This window comes from Ambystoma mexicanum, chromosome 4q, assembly GCF_040938575.1.
Source record: "Ambystoma mexicanum isolate Mex_15411 chromosome 4q, UKY_AmexF1_1, whole genome shotgun sequence".
Classification (NCBI taxonomy): Eukaryota; Metazoa; Chordata; class Amphibia; order Caudata; family Ambystomatidae; genus Ambystoma; species Ambystoma mexicanum.
Window position 1 is genome coordinate 634,076,742 of NC_090928.1, and position 19,955 is coordinate 634,096,696.

The following is a 19,955-nucleotide window of genomic DNA, read 5'->3' on the forward strand; positions in this document are numbered from 1 at the left end:
TCCATGCCAGACCCATGCTGGAGAACAACAGTTACAGGTAAGTAACTTGTTCCTTACTTCGCCTCTTCCATCCTCTCCTCCTCTTCGTCAGATCAGGTCCCGGCTCTTACGGGAGGTCCTTTCTCCCTTGAAGATGCAGGTGATATAACCGGTTCCTCTTGTAGACAGAAGCTTTGGTTACTAGTCCATTTTTTTTGCGGTACCCAAGTACAGGACTGGATGTGTTCCCTGGACCTCAGGGATGCGGACATGCATGTACCCATACATCAACCGCATTAAAGTTTCTGCAGTCCACGATTGTCTTACCACTTCCAGTACAAGGTGCTGCCCTTCGGCCTGAACTCAGCCCCTTGTGTCTTCACAAAGTTAATGAACATAGTGGCCAGCCTTCTCTGCTTGGAGGACAATCATCTTTCGGGCTTGGGGGGGCTTTTCTGGAGGGCTATGCGATTTATGGAGCGTGTTACAGGACGGAAGCCCTCCTGTATATCATCTGCTCGAGCTCTGGGCAGTGGACCTGGCCCTCAAGGCATGTTTGCTCCTCATCGGGGACAACTTGGTTCTGGTCAGGACCGACAACTCTACTATGATGTTTTACCTGAACAAGCAGGGTGGCACCCATTCCCCACCGCCTCTGCCTGGAGGCGGTTTTGATCTGCGAATGGGCCCTGTCGGAGGGGGTTTTGATCTGTTCAGTTCAACTCCTGTGGTACAGCAGTGCAGAAGCAGACCAGTTGAGTTGCATGGGGTTCAACACCTTCAACTGGGTGTTGCATGACGACTCCTTGTTGCCCCTGTTGGATTTATTTGCATCCCCTCAGAATGCCAAGTGCCCCCTGACGCAGGAGGGTTTGGGCAGTGGTACATCCGGACATGGCCAAACCTTCCCTGGCGACATGGTTCCTGATCAGCAGAGCACACTCCATTTTCAGATGACAACTGGAACATCATTCAGCAAGCCAGGAGGCCCTCGACTCGGTCCCAGTTTAAGAACAAAGGGATTAGGTTCTCCATTGGGCTTGTGACAAGGGGCTGGACCCTGTCACCTGTCCTCTGGATGACGTACTGGCCTTTTCATCGCACCTGGTGCATTCTGGAGTTCAGGTGGATACTTGCCTCACGTATTTGGCAGCCATCAGGGCTTAAAGGAATTTCCCCGAGCATGTGTTTTCGACAGCCAACATGGTGGTTAATGCCCACCTTATGGGGTTGTCTAGACATTTTCCTCGGGTGCATAAACCTCATCCGGTATGCAACCTTAATCTGGTTCTTGCAGTTTTGCAATGCAAGCCTTTCGAGACAATGGCTTCTGTGGACATCCGCTTGGTGACAGTGTCATCTACATGCAGGCCATTCACCACGTTTGACCGTAGTGACTAGAGTACTCATAGTCCATAGTCCCCCTTCCTCCATACGTCTCGCGCACCTTCCCCCACTAGTATGCCAAGTGCTAATATGTACAAGTGTAGCCAGGTATCTAAGCGTCCGATGTGTTCAAAGAGGAATAAGTTGAGGCGCTGGAGGGTGGGTCCTGGGCTTGCAGTTCTCACGTCTTCGACTGCGCCCTTGCGCTATATGAAATCAAAATGGGAAGTTACATTTTTGGCTGCCAAAGATTCCGGTACCGTCCCCATGGTGGGGGACGCCCATAACGATGGATGAAAGGGGACTATGGGACTAGGAGTACTCTAGTCACTACGGTGAGTAACTTTAATTTTTTCCACACCCTTTATCCCCCTCACCATATGATCATGGTAGTCCTTATCGCCATTCATACCCACTGCTCATCTCTCCCTGCCCAAAACACACACGCCTGGGATCCCTTTGACCAAGCTTGGTGCTTTTAAGGGATGACAATGTTATTTTTCAGCAGTATTCAGATAGGTGAGGACTTAACTGCAGCTGTAAACATGCTATTGGGGTATTTAAGAATGACTTCACCAAGTGTGCCGTCAGTCACTTGTTTTATAAGTATTGTGTGTGTCCTCACATCTATACCTTGCACTGAATTTCTGTTACGAATCAGCATTGACAACGCCACCAGTTTTGGCTCTTTTGTCGGCATTCAATGGGTATTTGCCAGGTACGGTCCTAATATGGCCAGGTACTAGCACACTTTGCCCTTTTATTGCATGTTAGTGCCATTATGTCAGTGCCTGTAAAATTCTTAACCCATGCCTACACAAATGCCATCATTGTTGGCTTTGCTAATGTTTGTTCTAGTTCATGTTGTCTTTCAAGTAGACCAATGTACAATTCTCAGACGGCTTATTCTGACAATTCCCAAAGCTCAAACACTAGGTTATATAGGTTCGGGCCTCTTTGCCTTAAGTCCGTGATATGGTAGTTTGATCTGTAGGCATAGGTTACTTTCAACTTCAACAAATGTATCCTCCACTGGCCATCAGGAAGAAATATCTTCTTGTTGAGCATCTGTTCTTTTTGACTGCCTTAGTGTTATTTGTTCTTAAATAAGGACCTTTCTGAAATGGTAGGTTTCGTAACAAGCTTCAGAAATTAGTAACAATGCACAATGTGCTCACAGATAATAGTTGTTTCCATGCTTGTGCTTCTCACTGTTCTGCATTCACTACCAGCTACCTGCATCCAAATGTATTTCTTATGCTGCAGACTAAGGAGGACTTGTTGTACAAGTCATTGATATTGGCGGAAATTGCGACACAGGAAGCAGTTGTTGTTCTCTCCAAAGACCAGAACACAATCTTCAACTTAACAAAAAAAGGCGATGAAGGAGCTGTGCATACAAGAGAAAATGACTGGAGTCACTAACTTTGGGTGCAATTCTGAGTGGCGGGGAGGAACCCAAGCTTTACAGACACATTTTTGGAGCATTCAGCTCTTAGAGAAAATAAAGGAACAGATTGTGTCTCGTTGTATGCTTTTTTGGATCCTTGATGCACTTTGCATTCTGCTGTATTTCTTAGTGCATAGAACAAAAAAGTTTGGCTGTCAAATATTCTTATTATGAAGCTTTGAAAAAAACATTAATGTTTCACACTGTTTTCTTTTATAACAGTAGATCCCAAGGCTAACAACTGGTTCCCTCTACCTTTAGGATGGATTTCTCGAGAAGCTGAACTCTTCCGAATTTGTTGCTCTTTCTCGATTAGTGGAATCCTTTGTGCTAGAAACTGAGCAGATTTGTGGAAGGAGAAGTATGTCGTTGCGTGGGGCACTTCAGAGTCAAGCAAACAAATTTGTAAACCGATTCCATGAGGAGCGGAAAACAAAACTAAGGTAGGATGCTGTTGCTCTATGTTGTATTCTATGTAGAGTCTACAGCAATACCTCTTTGCTCTTTTGCTGTATTTGATATACGTTTTGAAACATTGGGTGTCATTTCATCGAGATCTGACTTACATTGGAAAGAGTACAGCCTTCAGTTTGTCAAGCCTTTATGATTTAGTGAAACAGAACTATCACTGCAGACCTTGAATCCCAGAAGATGGAAATTTTATGTAGAAGATCTGTCCTCTCATTTCATTTATGCTTTCCCTTCCTGTGTCTATACCACACGGCTCACCCATTTGCAACATAATGGGCTGAGCCAAGTCTACCATTACTGTGACCACTGTAGCTCATTTGGAGCCTGCATTGACTTGAGATGTCCTGCTGACATTTTGGACATCTTTCCTCTGGTTGATCTGAGGCTCAGAGAGCTGAGATTGCTCACAGAATGTTGTTGGCATCACTGCCGGTGACCCATCAGCATCGCGCTAGCCCCTCAAGGCTCTGCATTTAGGCGTGTATATGTTCTTGTCTAGGACCCTCGTCCTGGTGACAAAACACTGTTATCCTAGGCCTGCTATAATTTATGCCAATAACCTTTTTATAAGCTTTAATTTAATTTATTGCAAGCATACCATGTCCAACAGTACATAGGTTTTCCAAATGATTCAATCTTTGTATTTGCATTATACTAAATCCTTGCAAACAACAAAAGGAAACATTTAAATTATTCCACGATGGGCTGGACATTACCTCCTCCTCCAGGGATAAATGGGCTGAGGAACAAGACACCATATTCCGCCAATATATTTCTTACAATCCCCAGTTATTACCTGGTGTTTTGTTCTAGCAGCTGTACAAGGTTTTGAATAGATCCATGTAAACCTCTTGGCAACATTGATCTATGGGATAAATGTTCTCTATCTTACTGAAAATCCAATAGGGGTTTCTCAAGTATTTATTAAAGGAATTCAAACATATTGCTGAAACTTTTTCCATGGCCAAAATCCCCCAGACACTAATTCACAATTGTGCGATAATGGGTCCATGAGAGTCCTACCAAAATTGTGCCAGAGTCCTACGGGTCGCAGTTTGTATGTGGTAGATGAGAATAGCTTCATGGGCATCCGGCACTCATAATTACCACCCTTGGGTGCATTGGGAGCTGCACATTTGTAATGTCCTTAAATTGGGCCAATATTACTTTCCAATACTGTTGTAAACGTGGATATGACCCATAGTCCCTTCCCCTCCACAGTTCTGCCAACAGGTGGATGGAAAGTCCCCTTAAATTCTGTTTAATTTCAGAGGAGATCTGTACCAGCAAAGCAACATTTGTAGGCAGTTTCTTTGATGTGCATACAAATGGTTTATTTGCCTAGGTCCTTATAAGTGCCCAGTCCTCCTCTAATATGGCAAAAACCAGCTGTTAGGGAGAATTCTCTGTTAAGGCTAATTTCCCAAACCTAGTGAGTCCCCCAGGAGCTTTGCTGGATTTTTGGGGTTTATTTTATTCTCCTGCTAAGAGTGAGACTCTTTTTTTCCCCCACTCTTAGACATGATTTGAGATATCCTTTGACTTTGTAATGTGTTTTATGGGCTATGGGGTCTTTTACTCCATCGGGCTTCATGTGTTTTTGGTATGTGTGTTACATAGCACCCTCCGTGCCGTAACACAGGGGTGTCATAGTGACCCCCAAACATAGACTCCGTACCCTGGGACTGACTACTGTCTCCCAGGGCATGTAAAGTCACCATTGGCTTTACTAGTCCTAAATTGTGAACAGAACCAGTACAAACCATCATATTGTGGGCGTACTGGTAGGGGCAATTCGATTGCCCCTGGGTCTGTTGTTCGAGGGGGCACTGTCCAGTTCCCCCTGAGCGAGTTTTGGCTGGTGGCAGTGGATACTACTATTTATATTCGACCGCAAATATATTCCTATGGGATTTTCCCATTGTTCGAGGCTAATTCTTTTTAACATAGCCTCGAACATACCGCTGATTTATTTATTTAATATTAATTCACCGGTTGGTATTTTTTGCCAGAACTCGGTTCCAAAATGGCGTTTGTGTTCGCTTCTGTGACTCCAACCCAAGTCGAGCCCTTTGTTCCACTTTTTTGGCGGGCTTTTCCACAGAAGCCTCCAAAAGTGGTGCCACTCTGTCTGGGTACCACAGGGGGTGTGGGAGGGGGTTTAGGCACCCTGGACTGAGTTGCCTCGGCACTCTTGTGTGATTGGCCCAGTGGCTCACCACTTAGCATGTTTGAGTGACAGCTAGGACTGATGAATGGTGGTTTTCTGCATAAAAGCAGGGCTTTGGGGACTGGGACTTGGGACGTCGCCACACAGGACCAAAGAATACGAAGAGGGAGAAGCTGAGTCGACCTGCAACGACGACACGAGAGAAGTCTGGCTGCTCAGCCATAGCTACTAGGTAAATCTGGGTGGTACAGACTGCTACCAATTGGGTTTACTGCCAACACCTGTAGTCTTAAGCCTTTTGCAGTGGTCCCTAAGGGAACTGCACAGGTTTCTTCCTAACACCAGCCTTCCCCCTTGCCATTTAAGGTCGTTAATCAGAACTGCAGCATCACAGACCCTTATAGAAGTGGGACAAGCGACCCTTTGATTGTCTACTTAGGGGTAGCTCCAAGTCTTCAGGTGGTATAGTTCCATCTGCCTGGATTTCTTTTTGAACAATCCAATATCTGATTTGAATATAGTGTTAATGCTCAACTTCAGAGAATGAAAACCTAGTCTTACATCTTTCGAAAGTGATTGGAGAACCCTCGTCATACATGTGAAATGTCTTAACCCACTAATCCAAGCCCTGCAACATCACTGTGCATTGCTGGCAGCAGAAACATAATGGCCGCCGGAAAGCATGCTGCTCTCCAGAAATAACCAGAAAGTGCGCAGTGAAAACCTGAAAAATAGGCCACTATCTACTTTTGCCTATGTCAGTGATAACACAGGAGACCACTGCCAAACCCCATCATTTGGCTGCTCACAGAGCAAAATCATTGCAAAAGAAACAGAGCTGGTTTCAAAAACCTGTTTTTATTTGACGTCATATTTGCACAAATCATGGCTCACAAACCACCCAAAAAGATCCAACCTCCTTGTTGGGTGGTCAACATCATTCTCCCGCAAGAATCTACATTAATATAAGGTCCACAGAAGTGTATCTATATCTGAACAAAGTCCACTTTTGAGGATCGCTTGCTGGAAGAAACCTGTCAAAAATGGGTATAATACTGTTACTCACCTCTACCCGAAGCCGGCGTTTTAAAACCATTTTGTGTAAAGTTGTACGTTGAACCCAAACTATGCCAAAGAAATACTTGCTAAGAGGTGGATACAATCTAAAACTATATTCTGAAAAGACTTGAAGTAAGAAATTGTTTGATGTATGTGTTAAAAATGTGAGTTATATTATAAGATAAGACAGTTTTTGGATATTGGGTTTCAGAGTTAAAAGTTTCCCACACTGTGTTCAAACGAATTCCACACCTTCTCCCTAGACAAAGGAGACTTCCCCCTGCCCTTGGCTAAGAGATTGACAGGCTGGTGTCAAAAGGAACTGGGAGTGGCACCCTGGCCTGTTGCTCTCATTGCAGACAAAGGAATCCTTGGGCTGAATAGAAAATGCTAATTCGGGTGTGACTGACCACAAACTGCTGGCAGGAAAGAAAGACATGTGACCTCTGAGTCAGCCCAGACCTTGGAGGCCGAGACAAACCATTGTGTGGATTCAGAAAGCACAGCAAATGTATGTTTTAGAAAAATGCTTATAAAAAATTGCACCGAACTGACAAAAATGTGAAACTTTGAGATTGTTAAACTGAAAAATTCGCTCACAGTTTTAGACTAAGCTGGACTCTGTGCGATGTTCTGAGACCAAACCCCGAAATTATTCATATTGTAGCCACTGTGTTTATGCTATGAACATAAATAATTACAGAAATATGCCCAGATGGGGTGTGAATTCAGGTCTAAAAATTGGTGCAGAACTAATATTGAGAAACCCACCAAAAGCGCAAAATGTGGTCCTTTCTGAACCAAAGCTCTTAGGAACATGAGCGTTGAACAGAAATGTACCTTAATTAATCTGTCATGTAATTTATGTAATATTAACAAGTTGTTTATATTGTAATTATGTTTTTAATGAAAAATAAGATATACCGTACAGAGAAAAGGGGAGGGTCTTTCCCCTAAGCCATAAACATGACACATGATGACACAGGATGACAAGCTGCTCCTTTCTCCAATCAGGGGACAGGGAATCCTCTGTCCTATCAGATCTTTAAAGGGTTGGGCATAGAGAATCAGCCTCCCCACCCACTTTGGAAATACATAAATAGGGACTGCTGAGGACAGATAGGACACACACTTTCCACTTCTCAACTAATTTCTTGGCGAAGCACCCTGCAAGAAGATCCAGACCAGATACAGAAAATATCCAGACAGAGACTCTAGAACCAAACTCTTGAACCTTGAAGCAGAGAGGCCTAAACCACAAGCTGAACCTTTCTCAGCAGGCCTTCAGAATCTTTTGCAACCCGATTCTAACCCCCAAACCTCCACGGGGCCTAACCAAAATCCAACAGCCTGGCTGAGCTGGTCTGCTTCTAGCTAAGAACCCTGTGCTAGAACCCAGATCCAGACCCAGAGAGCGGAGCTGTATCCAGAACCTGTCAGATCCAGTCCAAGGGACCACGCAGACCGCAGGGCAGTGCTGAGAGCAGAACTGAGGCCTGTCCGGTGGCGAGAGAATCCTAGCAAACGCTTCACCAGATCTTTGACGGGGCCCACTCCATTCCAAAGCCATAGGAGTGAGTATCTATTCTAGAACTGAACATAACCAATCTCTTAGTTTAAGTAATCATCATTCCATCCATTTCATTCTGCCCAGAACTGCATTATGAAACCTCTTTTGTCTATCCTGAATTCTTCTCTCCTCCACATAATCCTTGAATATTGTCGTGATAATCATCTTGGTGCTAATATATATTTTCTGGAGAAAGGCAATCGTCTTGTTCAGACAGAAACCATCCGGAGGCGCCTCTGGATAGGTGGCTGGGCTGTCGTGCCTTTGCGGCTCCATAGATGCTTTAGTGTTAAGAAATCTTTGTTTCTAATCTTTAAAGTGCATCTGTCATTTTTGATATCTTGACTTTATTTTGAAAAAAATCTACCTTCACAAAAACCTCTAACTTTTGAATCGCACGTCCTAATTTTGCAGTAATCACGTTTCCCGCGCGTGGAAAAGTTGCCGCAAATTGCAATTTGGCTCAATTTCACCACATGTCAAAATAACTGTTTCTTGTTTTCAACTGCTGAATTTCGTTTTCAATCTGATAATCATTCATAATTGTTGCTAGTGTTGACCTGAACCAATCCAAAGTAACTCTCACTACTGCTGAATCCCATTTAGTGAATTAAAATAATTTTAGCACATTTCCCTTTCATTGCAATCACATTCAAAAGTATGTTTGCCGGTTTTAAAATCATACCTGTTTTCTCTAAGCTTGCTGGGGGAACTGGGATTGAACTGCATTGTTGATTGTATCCCTGAAACCTGTATGCCCTCATTTCCATCTCTTCATATTGCATAGTGGGGGGAGTGAGTAGTCACAGGGGAAAAAGTGATCATATTATCTTTTGATTGAAATCATAACAAGTTTATTTCTGTGTGCATTCTTTTCCATCATTGCATTTCTTTGAATCATATAAAGTATTCTTTGCTACCTTATCCTTTCTATTCCTACTCCTAACTGATTAAAGGGATTGTTGATATCGTAATATTACCCATTGATGATCACCGTTCATATTCATAAGTGTGCTATTCAGATATTATTTTATTCATAAAAGTGATATATATATTTCTGAGGCTTGTGGAATCTGCTTAGATCACATGCTGTGCATAGGCCGACATCTAGTGGAAGCTGCGGAGTATTACAGTTTGTTTTTCGAAAGTCGAAAATGGGCGTCGACACAGGCGTGCCAGTAATACTATCCCTAGTGTGACGTCCACTGTACCCAAGATCCCTCACGCGTGTAGGATCCTCAGATTGTTTTTTTCCGCCATACTGGTCGGAAGCATCTTGCGGAGTTCCCTGGCCTTAGCCATACTTTGCTGTTATTATAATTATAATTCTTATTCATTCCCTTCCCCACCCCAACGTCGACCCTCAACCTCGACGACGGCTGGAGAAGTCATCGACCGTCGACTGCTGCACGACGGATCTGGGCCTCGGAAGGCCGCTGGCCTCGGCCCGGGCCTAGTAGGCCGCTGGCCTCGGCCCTTACAAGTAGGGAGAGTGGGGGGTGGTACATACTCTTCACTCTTGATATATAGTTACATTTTATATATTCCTACACTTAGCAGCCCGCTGCCTTAAGGTGCGTATGGAGGGTACCCCTTTTCAATTCTGCCCCAAGTGCAATCGCAAATACCCTTGGGTCGACAGGCACGCCACGTGCAATCTCTGCTTGCCGAGGGATCACCCCGAAGCGAACTGCAGAGCGTGTAGTAGGTTTAAACCTAAGACACTTAAGGACCGTTCGACAAAGCGTTGGGCCCACCACGCCAGGCAGGAGGCCATGGCAGCGGAGGGCGCCTTCAGCGATGGCAGCGACGCCGTACTTTCGGACGGCGAGGGCATTATGGCGTCGAAAGACAGCCGGCGAGCGCAGGTCCCCGACCTCGGAAGGTCGTCCGGCAGGGCGGCTATGGGGAAGACCCCCGTCGACGCAAGCGCTACACACCTAACACACACTAAACACACTAAGACCAACCGGACCTCGACGACGTCGACTTCCCGGAAAGAGGCACAAAAAGAACGGTCCGACTCGGTGTCCTCTGGGCGCTCTCGCTCGAGATCACCTCACGACGCAAGGCAATCATCCACTCTTGCCAAGAGTGCCTCGCTACACACATTAACGGAAGTTCGATCGTCGGGAGACGAAGACGACTTCCACCCCCAGGCCGCGCTCCAAGATACCGAGACCGCGGTTAACACCAGTGAGGCCCCACGCCCGAAGCACACAGATACCTCTCCAGACCCTCGGCGCCAGGCGTCGAAAATCTCTGGGGCCTCCAAGGGACAGGGAAAACATTTTTCCACGCACGGGGAGGGGGGGAAACAGCGGAAAGCACAGTCTTCCACCCCTGTAAAGCCATCCTCTCACCCTAGGCAGACAAGTAAACACAAGTCTACCCTTGAAAAGTCCCATAAATCATCTCCTGCTAAAGTAATACCCTGTTCCAGGGAATGGTCCAGTGAAGACATAGACAGGGTTATGTCTAGGATGTCTTCCTTGGCTGATTTTTATGATAAGAACCCAGAACACTTTCTTTCATATAACCCTCAAGGGGCCACACCCTCAGGCTCCTCCTATCCTATCCCGCTAAGTAAAAAGCCCCGGGTCGAAAGACCTGAACCCTTCGAGGTTCAGCCTTACTCCACTCAATATTCTACTCCACTCCCGAGTTACCAGGGACAAGTTTTCCCTGAAGAGGACCAGGAGTTTGAAATTATGGAAGAACAAACCGGGACAGATTACTATGCAGAGGATGAGGACCTGGAGGAGGGAGAAGATGAGCAGGAAATTTACAGAGTAGATTCCCCAGTACAAAGCGAAGCCCCAGTTACTGACTCTCCAGTTGATAACCAGCCCCTCCTCAACGAGGTTCTCGCTCGAGCAGCGGAACACTTCCACATCGACACCCACGGTGTACAGGAGGAAAGGGACTTCGCGGAGGAGTTTGTAGGAGAGAGAAGACCGGTCGCTCAGACCATCCCTATCCTCAAATCCATCCAACGAAGAATAGATCCTTCCCTGGTGAATCCTAACCTCACCAGAGCTGTCAACCCCAGAATTGAAAAGATTTTCCGGGCAGCCCAGTCTGACCCTCTGTATATAAGGGGACATCTTAAACCAGATTCCCTAGTGGTGACCAACACTAGAAAAAGGGCTGGCACGCCCTTATCTTCATCAGAAGCTCCTCCCGATAAGGAGAGCAAAAAACTTTACGGGTTTGGCAGAAAAGTAGCCTCAACGTCCGCCTACCAAGCAAGGATTGCGAATTCCACCACCCTGTTGGCTAGTTACAATTGCCATCAATGGGAAGAAGTCGCGGCGCTCATTGCCTCTGCTCCAGAACCGTTAAAGGGCCAGCTGGCTCGGATCTCAGCAGAGGGGAGAGCCGTGTCTGGTTGCATTTTAAAAGCAACTTTCGACGCCGCTGACAACGCAGGGAGATTGATAGCAGAAGGTACTGTTATCAAGAGACATGCGTGGTTACGGCAGTCGGGATTCAAGACAGAAACCCAGGCTTCTTTAATAGACAAGCCAGTGGAACCCGACCTATTGTTTGGGAAAGCGGTCGAAGACGCACTTAAAAATGCCAAAGATGAATATGAGACTCTCAAATCCCTTGGCCAGCTTACCAACAAACCCCCTAACCAGAGGGGGAACAATAATTTTCGTCGCCCACGCGGCCAAAATTCACAAAGAGGCAACTATGCCCAGGGACAAGGTACACAATGGAATAACAACCAGCAGTCTACCCAGAGTTACGGCAGGGGTAACAAGAGAGGTCGTGGAAGAGGCAGAGGCAGCCCCAACAAGGGAGGTGGCACGCCTCCACCAAAACAGTGACGCTCAGTTCAGGGTCCCTTGCCACGCAACCCCAGTAGGGGGACGCATTTCCACCTTCACCCAGGCTTGGGAAGGGATCACCTCAGACAGATGGGTGCTGTCAACAGTATCCGCAGGATATTGTATAGAACTACTGCAGCGTCCCCGGAATCATCCTCCACGACAAAGAGTGCACTCCCTAGAGCATCAAAAGATCCTTCTCGAGGAGATCGCCATTCTGCTAGAAAAGGACGCGATAGAACTCGTCCCAGGACACCAGGTAAACAAGGGTATCTATTCAACTTACTTCCTTGTGCCAAAGAAAGATTTGACAATGCGCCCAGTATTGGACTTACGGCCTGCCAACAAGTATGTCAAGCCCCAAAAATTCCGTATGACCACGCTACAAGAGGTAATCCCCCTCCTAAAAAAGGGGGATTACATGGCAACCTTGGATATGAAAGATGCTTATTTTCATATTTCCATGCTCCCAGCGCACAGAAAGTACTTGCGCTTCAAGGTGGACAGTCGCCACTACCAATTCAAGGTACTGCCCTTCGGGATAGCTTCAGCACCAAGGGTATTCACCAAGGTACTGGCGGTGGCGGCTGCACACCTACGCAGGGAAGCAATCCCGGTGTACCCTTATCTGGACGACTGGCTCATAACGGGGGAAACCCCAGGAATTTGCAGGTCAAACATTCAAAGGACTATCGACCTCCTCCACGAATTAGGCTTCTCCATCAACGAGAAAAAGTCAAGTCTGGTGCCAAGCACCTCAAAACAGTTTCTAGGAGCTATCCTAGATACTCAGAAAGGATTGACCTTCCCTTCGGAAGAGAGAATTCGGAATATACTTCTGCAAATTCCGCATTATCAGTCAGGTCAACAGATAACAGTACGCAAAGCTATGCGGTTACTGGGCATGATGGCGTCATGCATTTACCTGGTCCCCCACGCGCGTCTGCGCATGCGTCCCATGCAGGAATGGTTGGCGAAACAGTGGTCTCAGGCAAGTGGTCATTGGGACGATCTAGTGGTCGTTTCGCCAACACTCGTACAGAGCCTACACTGGTGGACAAGAGAGAATCTCGCAAGGGGGAAACCCTTTTACGATCCCGAAGTACAAGCCGTGGTGACTACAGATGCATGCCTGACTGGGTGGGGAGCTCACCTTCGCCACCACACAGCTCAGGGTCTCTGGTCTCACTCAGTAGCCAAGAACCACATCAATATGCTAGAGCTTCTGGCAGTATTCCGAGCGCTAAGGGCGTTCGAGCCCCATCTACTGAACTTGTCGGTGCAGATCAGGACGGACAGCACGACAGCCATGTTCTATCTGAACAAGCAAGGGGGGACTCGTTCGCCAAATCTGTCCAAGCTTGCCCAGAAAATATGGATATGGGCACTCAGACGGAACATCTTCCTGTCATCGCAACATGTTCCAGGGGAGCTCAATTCCCTAGCGGATGCTCTAAGCAGAGACTCCCTCCCAAAAGAACACGAATGGGTCCTTCACAGAGACGTAGTAGAAGATCTCTTCTCTCAGTGGGGTTTCCCCACTATAGACCTATTCGCCACAAGCGAAAACAAACAATGCCCAGGATTTGCATCCAGGTTCCCCCAGCCGGACTCCCAAGGGAATGCCCTGTGGATGAACTGGTCAGGGATGTTTGCGTACGCTTTTCCACCAACTCCTCTCATCAGGAAGGTGGTGTACAAGATGAACAAGGAATCGATGACGCTCATCCTAGTTGCTCCCATGTGGGCGAGACAACCATGGTTTCCACACCTACGCAGGATGGCGGTGTGCGAACCCATCAGACTCCCAGCCTGGTACAACCTACTGTCCCAGCAACAGGGTCAAACAGTGCATCAGGAACCCAACTCTATGAACCTAGCAGCATGGCTCCTGAAGTCATAGAGTTTGGACATCTCAAATTACCACAGAGGTGTATGGACATTCTAAAGGAGTCCAGGAAACCAAATACAAGGCACTGTTACTTTGATAAGTGGAAAAGATTCGTTATCTGGTGCCAGAATAAACAAATCAACCCGGTTGATTGCACTCCTTCCAACGTTGTGACATACATGCTCCACCTGCTGGATGCAGGGTTGGTTTTTAACTCGCTGAAAGTACACCTGGCAGCCCTCTCGGCTTACACCACATCCCATAACAAGGTCTCGTGGTGGAAAGTACCAGTGGTTAAAGCCTTCATGGAAGGAGTAACGAGACTTCACCCTCCTATTTCGAACCCACCGCCAGGATGGGACCTCAACGTGGTGCTAGCTAAGCTCATGGGACCCCCATTCGAACCCATGCATAAAAGTAGTCTCAAACACCTGACTTATAAAACGGCCTTCTTAGTAGCCAATACCTCCATAAGAAGGGTCAGTGAAATTCAGGCTCTGTCAGTGCAGGATCCTTTCTTTACTATCCACAAGGACAAACTGGTTTTACGCACACACCCTAGGTTCTCACCTAAATTCATATCCAAGTTCCATGTAAACCAGTCCATCGAGCTTCCGACTTTCTTCCAGAACCCGCAAAGCTCGGCTGAGGTGAAACTACACACCCTAGATGTGCGTAGGGCGGTCCTATACTATGTAAATAAAACCAGACCGCTAAGGAAAACAGATCAACTGTTTGTCTCCGTAGCTACAGGCAGAGAGGGGGATCGCGTCTCTAAGGGCGCTATCTCGAAGTGGATTATCAACTGTATACAGCTGTGTTACTCTCTTTCTGAAAAGACTCTGCCTTTTACGCCAAGGGCCCACTCTACTAGAGGCATTGGTGCCACTCTGGCTTTCATTGCAAATGTTCCCCTCGACACCATTTGCAAAGCGGCTACTTGGAGCTCTATTCACACTTTTACTCAGCATTACTGCATTGACACTCATTCCAAGACAGATACACAAGTGGGACAAGCGGTTCTAAGACACCTGTTTGCTCATGACCCTTCTCACATCCCACCTCCTTCTTCTGGTACTGCTCGCTAATCTATGCACAGCATGTGATCTAAGCAGATTCCACAAGCCTCAGAAGGGATACATTACTCACCGTAATCGTATTTCTGATGCTTGTATCTGCTTAGATTCACATGCGACCCACCCTTCCTCCCCTCCGAGAGAAGGCGCATGATTGCTTGTAGTCTTACCTTTCTGTCTATCTGCTTGGATTATCTGTACTCACGCTACTCCTCATGCTTCCTCATGTCAGAAAAAATACAATCTGAGGATCCTACACGCGTGAGGGATCTTGGGTACAGTGGACGTCACACTAGGGATAGTATTACTGGCACGCCTGTGTCGACGCCCATTTTCGACTTTCGAAAAACAAACTGTAATACTCCGCAGCTTCCACTAGATGTCGGCCTATGCACAGCATGTGAATCTAAGCAGATACAAGCATCAGAAATACGATTACGGTGAGTAATGTATCCCATATATATATGGTTCCATTCTTCAAATAAACCTTTTAATTTGCAAAACAAACCTACTTCTTGGCTCAGTGAGGTCGGGGGGGATCCAAAGAGAGGGGCGTTATATAAGGGTTCATCATCCAGATTTAAAGAACTTTTGACATAAAAATATATAAATAAGGGCTTCCATTGGGCATCCCATACTAGGCATTGACTTAGTTGGAGTGCTGGATTGAAGTCACTTACATACAATTACCCTAGAGTGAATTGCTCCTCTGTTTCCCATAATTAAAAGCTTCATCTGCAGATTCCTGTTGCAAAATCCACATTATTCATGACTGGTGAAGTGGACCCAACTCCAGAGATATGCCCAAGAGATGATTTCCCCAACGCTAATAAAACAGAGAACATTTTGTGGCTAGTAACCACAAACCTTACCTAGGTTCCCTTGACAACAATGGGAGATTAGGTAATACTTTGGCGCTCTGTTCCATAGCACACCATCCCTCCATGTAGGGACTAGTCCATCACATGGTTAATCTGGGCCGCAATCAAGTATCTCTTAATTCAAGTGCCCCTAGACCTCCCAGTAGTGGGGATCTAATCAACATCGCACATGAAACTTTGGTGTCCACTTCCCCCATTTAAATGAGAACATTCTTCCCTGTATGTTTAATTACATGGGTTCGACTCTGGATGGGAAGTGACTGGAGTGTATCGAGTAATCTTGGGATCAGTCATTATGACTGCAGAAACTTGGCTGAGTCTTTCCTGCAAATCAAATCCTTCCAAATCTGAGTCAGTCTTTTAGTAATTTTGGGACATTGGCTTTATATAGTTTGTGTTGTAATATGGTGTAAGATAAATACCCAAGTATTCAATTGTATCCCCCGCCCAGTGAAATTTATATGTTTTGTTAAATCTCAAATGATTGCTCAGATTCGGTTATATTCAGTCCGAAGGACTTCGAATAGTTAACTGTGAATCCTGAAGCTTCACCAAATTCTTCTAGAACCTAGGCACCCTCCAGATGAAATTAGAATTTTTTTTACATGCAGAGGATCACATCGGTGTATACAAACTAGTGTGTGAAGCATACCCAGACAATCGATACCCTGAATACTGGAATTGTGTTGAATCATTTGCTCAAGCAGTTCCAGAGCAAATGCAAATTTCAGTTGCAATGAGGGCATCCCAGACTAGTTCCCTTACCTATCCTTATTGATTTATAATACAACTAGCTGAACTACCCAGCTTCGCCCGGGATTTCAATTCTCAGATTTTTAAATCTCTGATCAGTAAGTCTCACTTCAGTTTCATCAGCAGTTTCATTGCTTCATTTTTTAGCAGCCTAAATTCTCAGATTAGTAAGTGTTGCTTTAGTTTCTACAGCCATTTCATTCCTTTGTTGTTCAGCAGCACTAATTGTCTTCTCAGCAAGTCATGTTTCAGTTTCTTCAGCAGTACCATTGCTTTGTTTTTTAGCAGCATGAATTCTCTGACCAGTAAGTTGTGTTTCAGGTTCTTCAGCACTTTCATTGCTCTGTCTCAAAGCATGTTGAATTCGATAAGCTTCATGGTCTTGAGATCTTCCTCCTTCAGAATGTTGATCATGTTTCAGCTTTGATGCGCGATAAACACTTCCTACAAATTACCTGTAGTTGCCTGTGTAACACCACAAAACGTGATGCCGCAAAACAAATCTGAAAAACAAAAAGATAGGTCATCCCGTTCCTGAGATAATTTATCGAGCCAGAAATAGTTGCATTAATTCATCAATGGAATATAGAAAATTCCATGAAAAATTCATGACCCCATACCTCAACGTTCATGAGGAGTTGCATCCCCAAGAATGGTACGTACCAACCCACAAACAAACATGTTTTATATATATATATATATATATATATCGATTATTCACCCTAACTCTCTGTGGTATTTAGATCTTAAATCAAATGTAGGTTAGGTTTCTTTGATGAATTTCTAGTTAATGCTATTAAACACCTACATATTGTCCAAACCCAAAATAGAAAACTTATGATCTGTGCACTTGCCTTAGCCCATTAAATGTATGGCTGTACTAATGGCCAACTTTAAATAATGGTTAACACCCTATACTAAAGGTGTTATGATCCTGCCTACTAACCGGGATATATAGATCACATACAAAAAAGGCATTGTGTCTAGAACGAGTGCCCAACACACACACAAAATTAAAAGCACATGTATTTATATATTTGCAAATATGTAAATACATTTGCTTCAAATGTTTTGTGTCTGTCGGGTACTTGTTCTGGACAATCAGCCTTTTTTGCATGTGATCTACCAATGTGCTCATGTGTACAATAAGATGTAATGAAGTCTCACACTATGGGGTCAAAGATGGAATCACCCGATTAGTCTAACTGGCAAACCCCTGAAGAATATTTTCACATTTGTGTTAATTAGGGTAATCAGACAGCATGAACTGAAGTCCATTGGATCCTTGCCCAGTTTTAAGAAAAGGAGGGTAGTGCATTCGGCCATTGACTTCTCAAAAATCTCATTTGAGTAAAATGGAGTTTAACAATTTTACTAATTGTAATTTATATATTTTGTAGAAGGAAAATGGGAAATCATCTAGGTCAGAGTTTTTATTATCTGGCAATGAGTTAACATTGCTGCCCCTACTTCTTCTGGAGTGAATGGTGATTCCAAACAGTCCCTATATGCAGGATCAGTCAACGGTAAACATGAGCCAAGGAAACCTACAAAGCTCAGCAGGGATTTCACTTGTCAGTAATTTAAAATAATCGTATATCATTTCTCTTTACACTTGTCCCAATGAGACGGAGGTGCCCCCTGCATCCCGGAAGCTGAGGATATAATTTTGTGATTTAATTTTCTGCCATCATTTTACCCACAAATAGTTAATTTGCTGAACTACCTATGTAGTAATAAAATAGTTTGGTGTCCAAACAATTGTGCAGCCAGCTCTGCAGGATGGCTTTAAAAGAACCCATTGGTTTATGAAGTTATTTTTCTTTTACCATGTCCTCCAAAGCAAGGCATGCCAACTCCCTGAACCTCATGAACGCGACTGTTTTACCAATTTGTTTTACTGATTATTTTGCCTCTTCCTTCTGTTTTTCCCGCATCTGTAAAAGAGGCATGGTATCATAAGTATGACACTGACACAAAAGGTGTAATTTGTAAAACCTTTATTAAAGTTTTGGGTTGGAAAAACTCCTTTTTTGACAATGACTAGGATGGGAGTAGTTTCTTACCATCAAATCATAAATAAAGCAGTCCTAGTTGAGTCCGTCATATCAAAATGGCCTATGCTAACAAAACCTAATATCTGCCCTTTCTCTTGTACAAAAACTGTGTAAAGGAGAATATGTATGTAAAGGAAAATCAGTGTTCAAATATAAACAATATATGTGGCTGAGTCAGCTCTTTCCCATATTAGAGAGCACTGAGTAAGGTGGTCTCCGTAGGCAAGATGACGCAGTCTGGCTCAGGGTTTTAACACAAAGGCCTTAAAAACGTGGATCGAGGCCCGCCTGGCCTTCCACGTTAAAGTCTCTTTCCAGCTTTCAAAACACAGTTCAACAAAACGTTCACGTCGATCTCCCTCTGTCGGGCTCAGACCTTTCAAACCAAAACACTTGCGGGTGTTCCCTTCCCCAAGCTTAACTCGCATCCTTGAGGGGTTCCCTTCCCCTAACTTATTACACTTCCTGTCTCTCCCAGTCGGGCCCGGACCGTTTCCTGATGTCGATGACTTTTGAATATGCGTGGCTTTTACAGACCACCGCAGGACCACTTCAACTTTCCTTCCTTATGTTATTTGCCCCAGTACTTCTTGGTCTGGGTAGTTCACTGTCTTTAAACCCCAAAGTTCAACGTTCACCTTTTTCTTTCTTCTCCCCTTTTCTCTGGATGAATTTTGATCACTTTGCTTTCACAGTTCATTCACTTAATCGATACAAGCAGCATTTCACCTTTTACTGAGACGTTCGGGTGGGGTATCCGTTATGCCGTATCACTGACTTTTAGCTTTCGTTACTTCAAAGTTCACTCACAGGTCTGCTTTTCTTCGTGTCTCAGCCACACGCATGCAGCCTTCAATTGTGCGATTATAATGTTGCAACTTCAATCTTTCTTAGCACACACCGGCTCTCATGTCGCTTGCCAACTCACCGACTGTGTACGTTTCTTTCACTGTCTTTCCATTCACGAGTCAAGGTTTATACCACAGGCTTGGCCTCGCTTCCCCAACTCTGCCGTTCACCCAGGAGGGTCACTAGCGTCCTTGAAACACAATGCAGCCTTCTTGTTTGGCAATTTGCCTTCCCCATGTGTCTTTCGCTGCCTTTGGGAGGCAGCCTCCTGGAGGGAACTCCTGAAGTTCTCCACCCGTTACTCTTGTCCCTCGGTCCATTGCTCTGCTTCAGTAGGTTCGCCTTCGCCCCAGAAGCTCTGCTCTTACTCGTGTTCCACCTTGCTCAGAGTGTCTTATAGGTATCAGATGTATGCACTTGGAGTCAAGTCGAATGTGATATGCAAGCGTTAGCCTCTTTAGTCTCAGTCGCCCTCTTCCTCGGCCCAGTTTTTGTGTGAAAAGGGGGTGGGGGAGTTGGGACATCGG

At 45.2% G+C, this 19,955-nt stretch overlaps 1 protein-coding gene across 2 annotated transcripts in view; it reads left to right on the plus strand.

Moving 5' to 3' along the window:
• Positions 1 to 19,955, plus strand: part of VPS54 (VPS54 subunit of GARP complex) — a 2,536,401-nt gene that overhangs the window by 1,512,819 nt on the left and 1,003,627 nt on the right. For both annotated transcript variants that reach the window (XM_069608186.1, XM_069608187.1), the window contains one exon: positions 3,077 to 3,258. In XM_069608186.1, the coding sequence (XP_069464287.1) occupies positions 3,077 to 3,258 (182 nt within the window). The remainder of the gene's footprint in view (positions 1 to 3,076; positions 3,259 to 19,955) is intronic.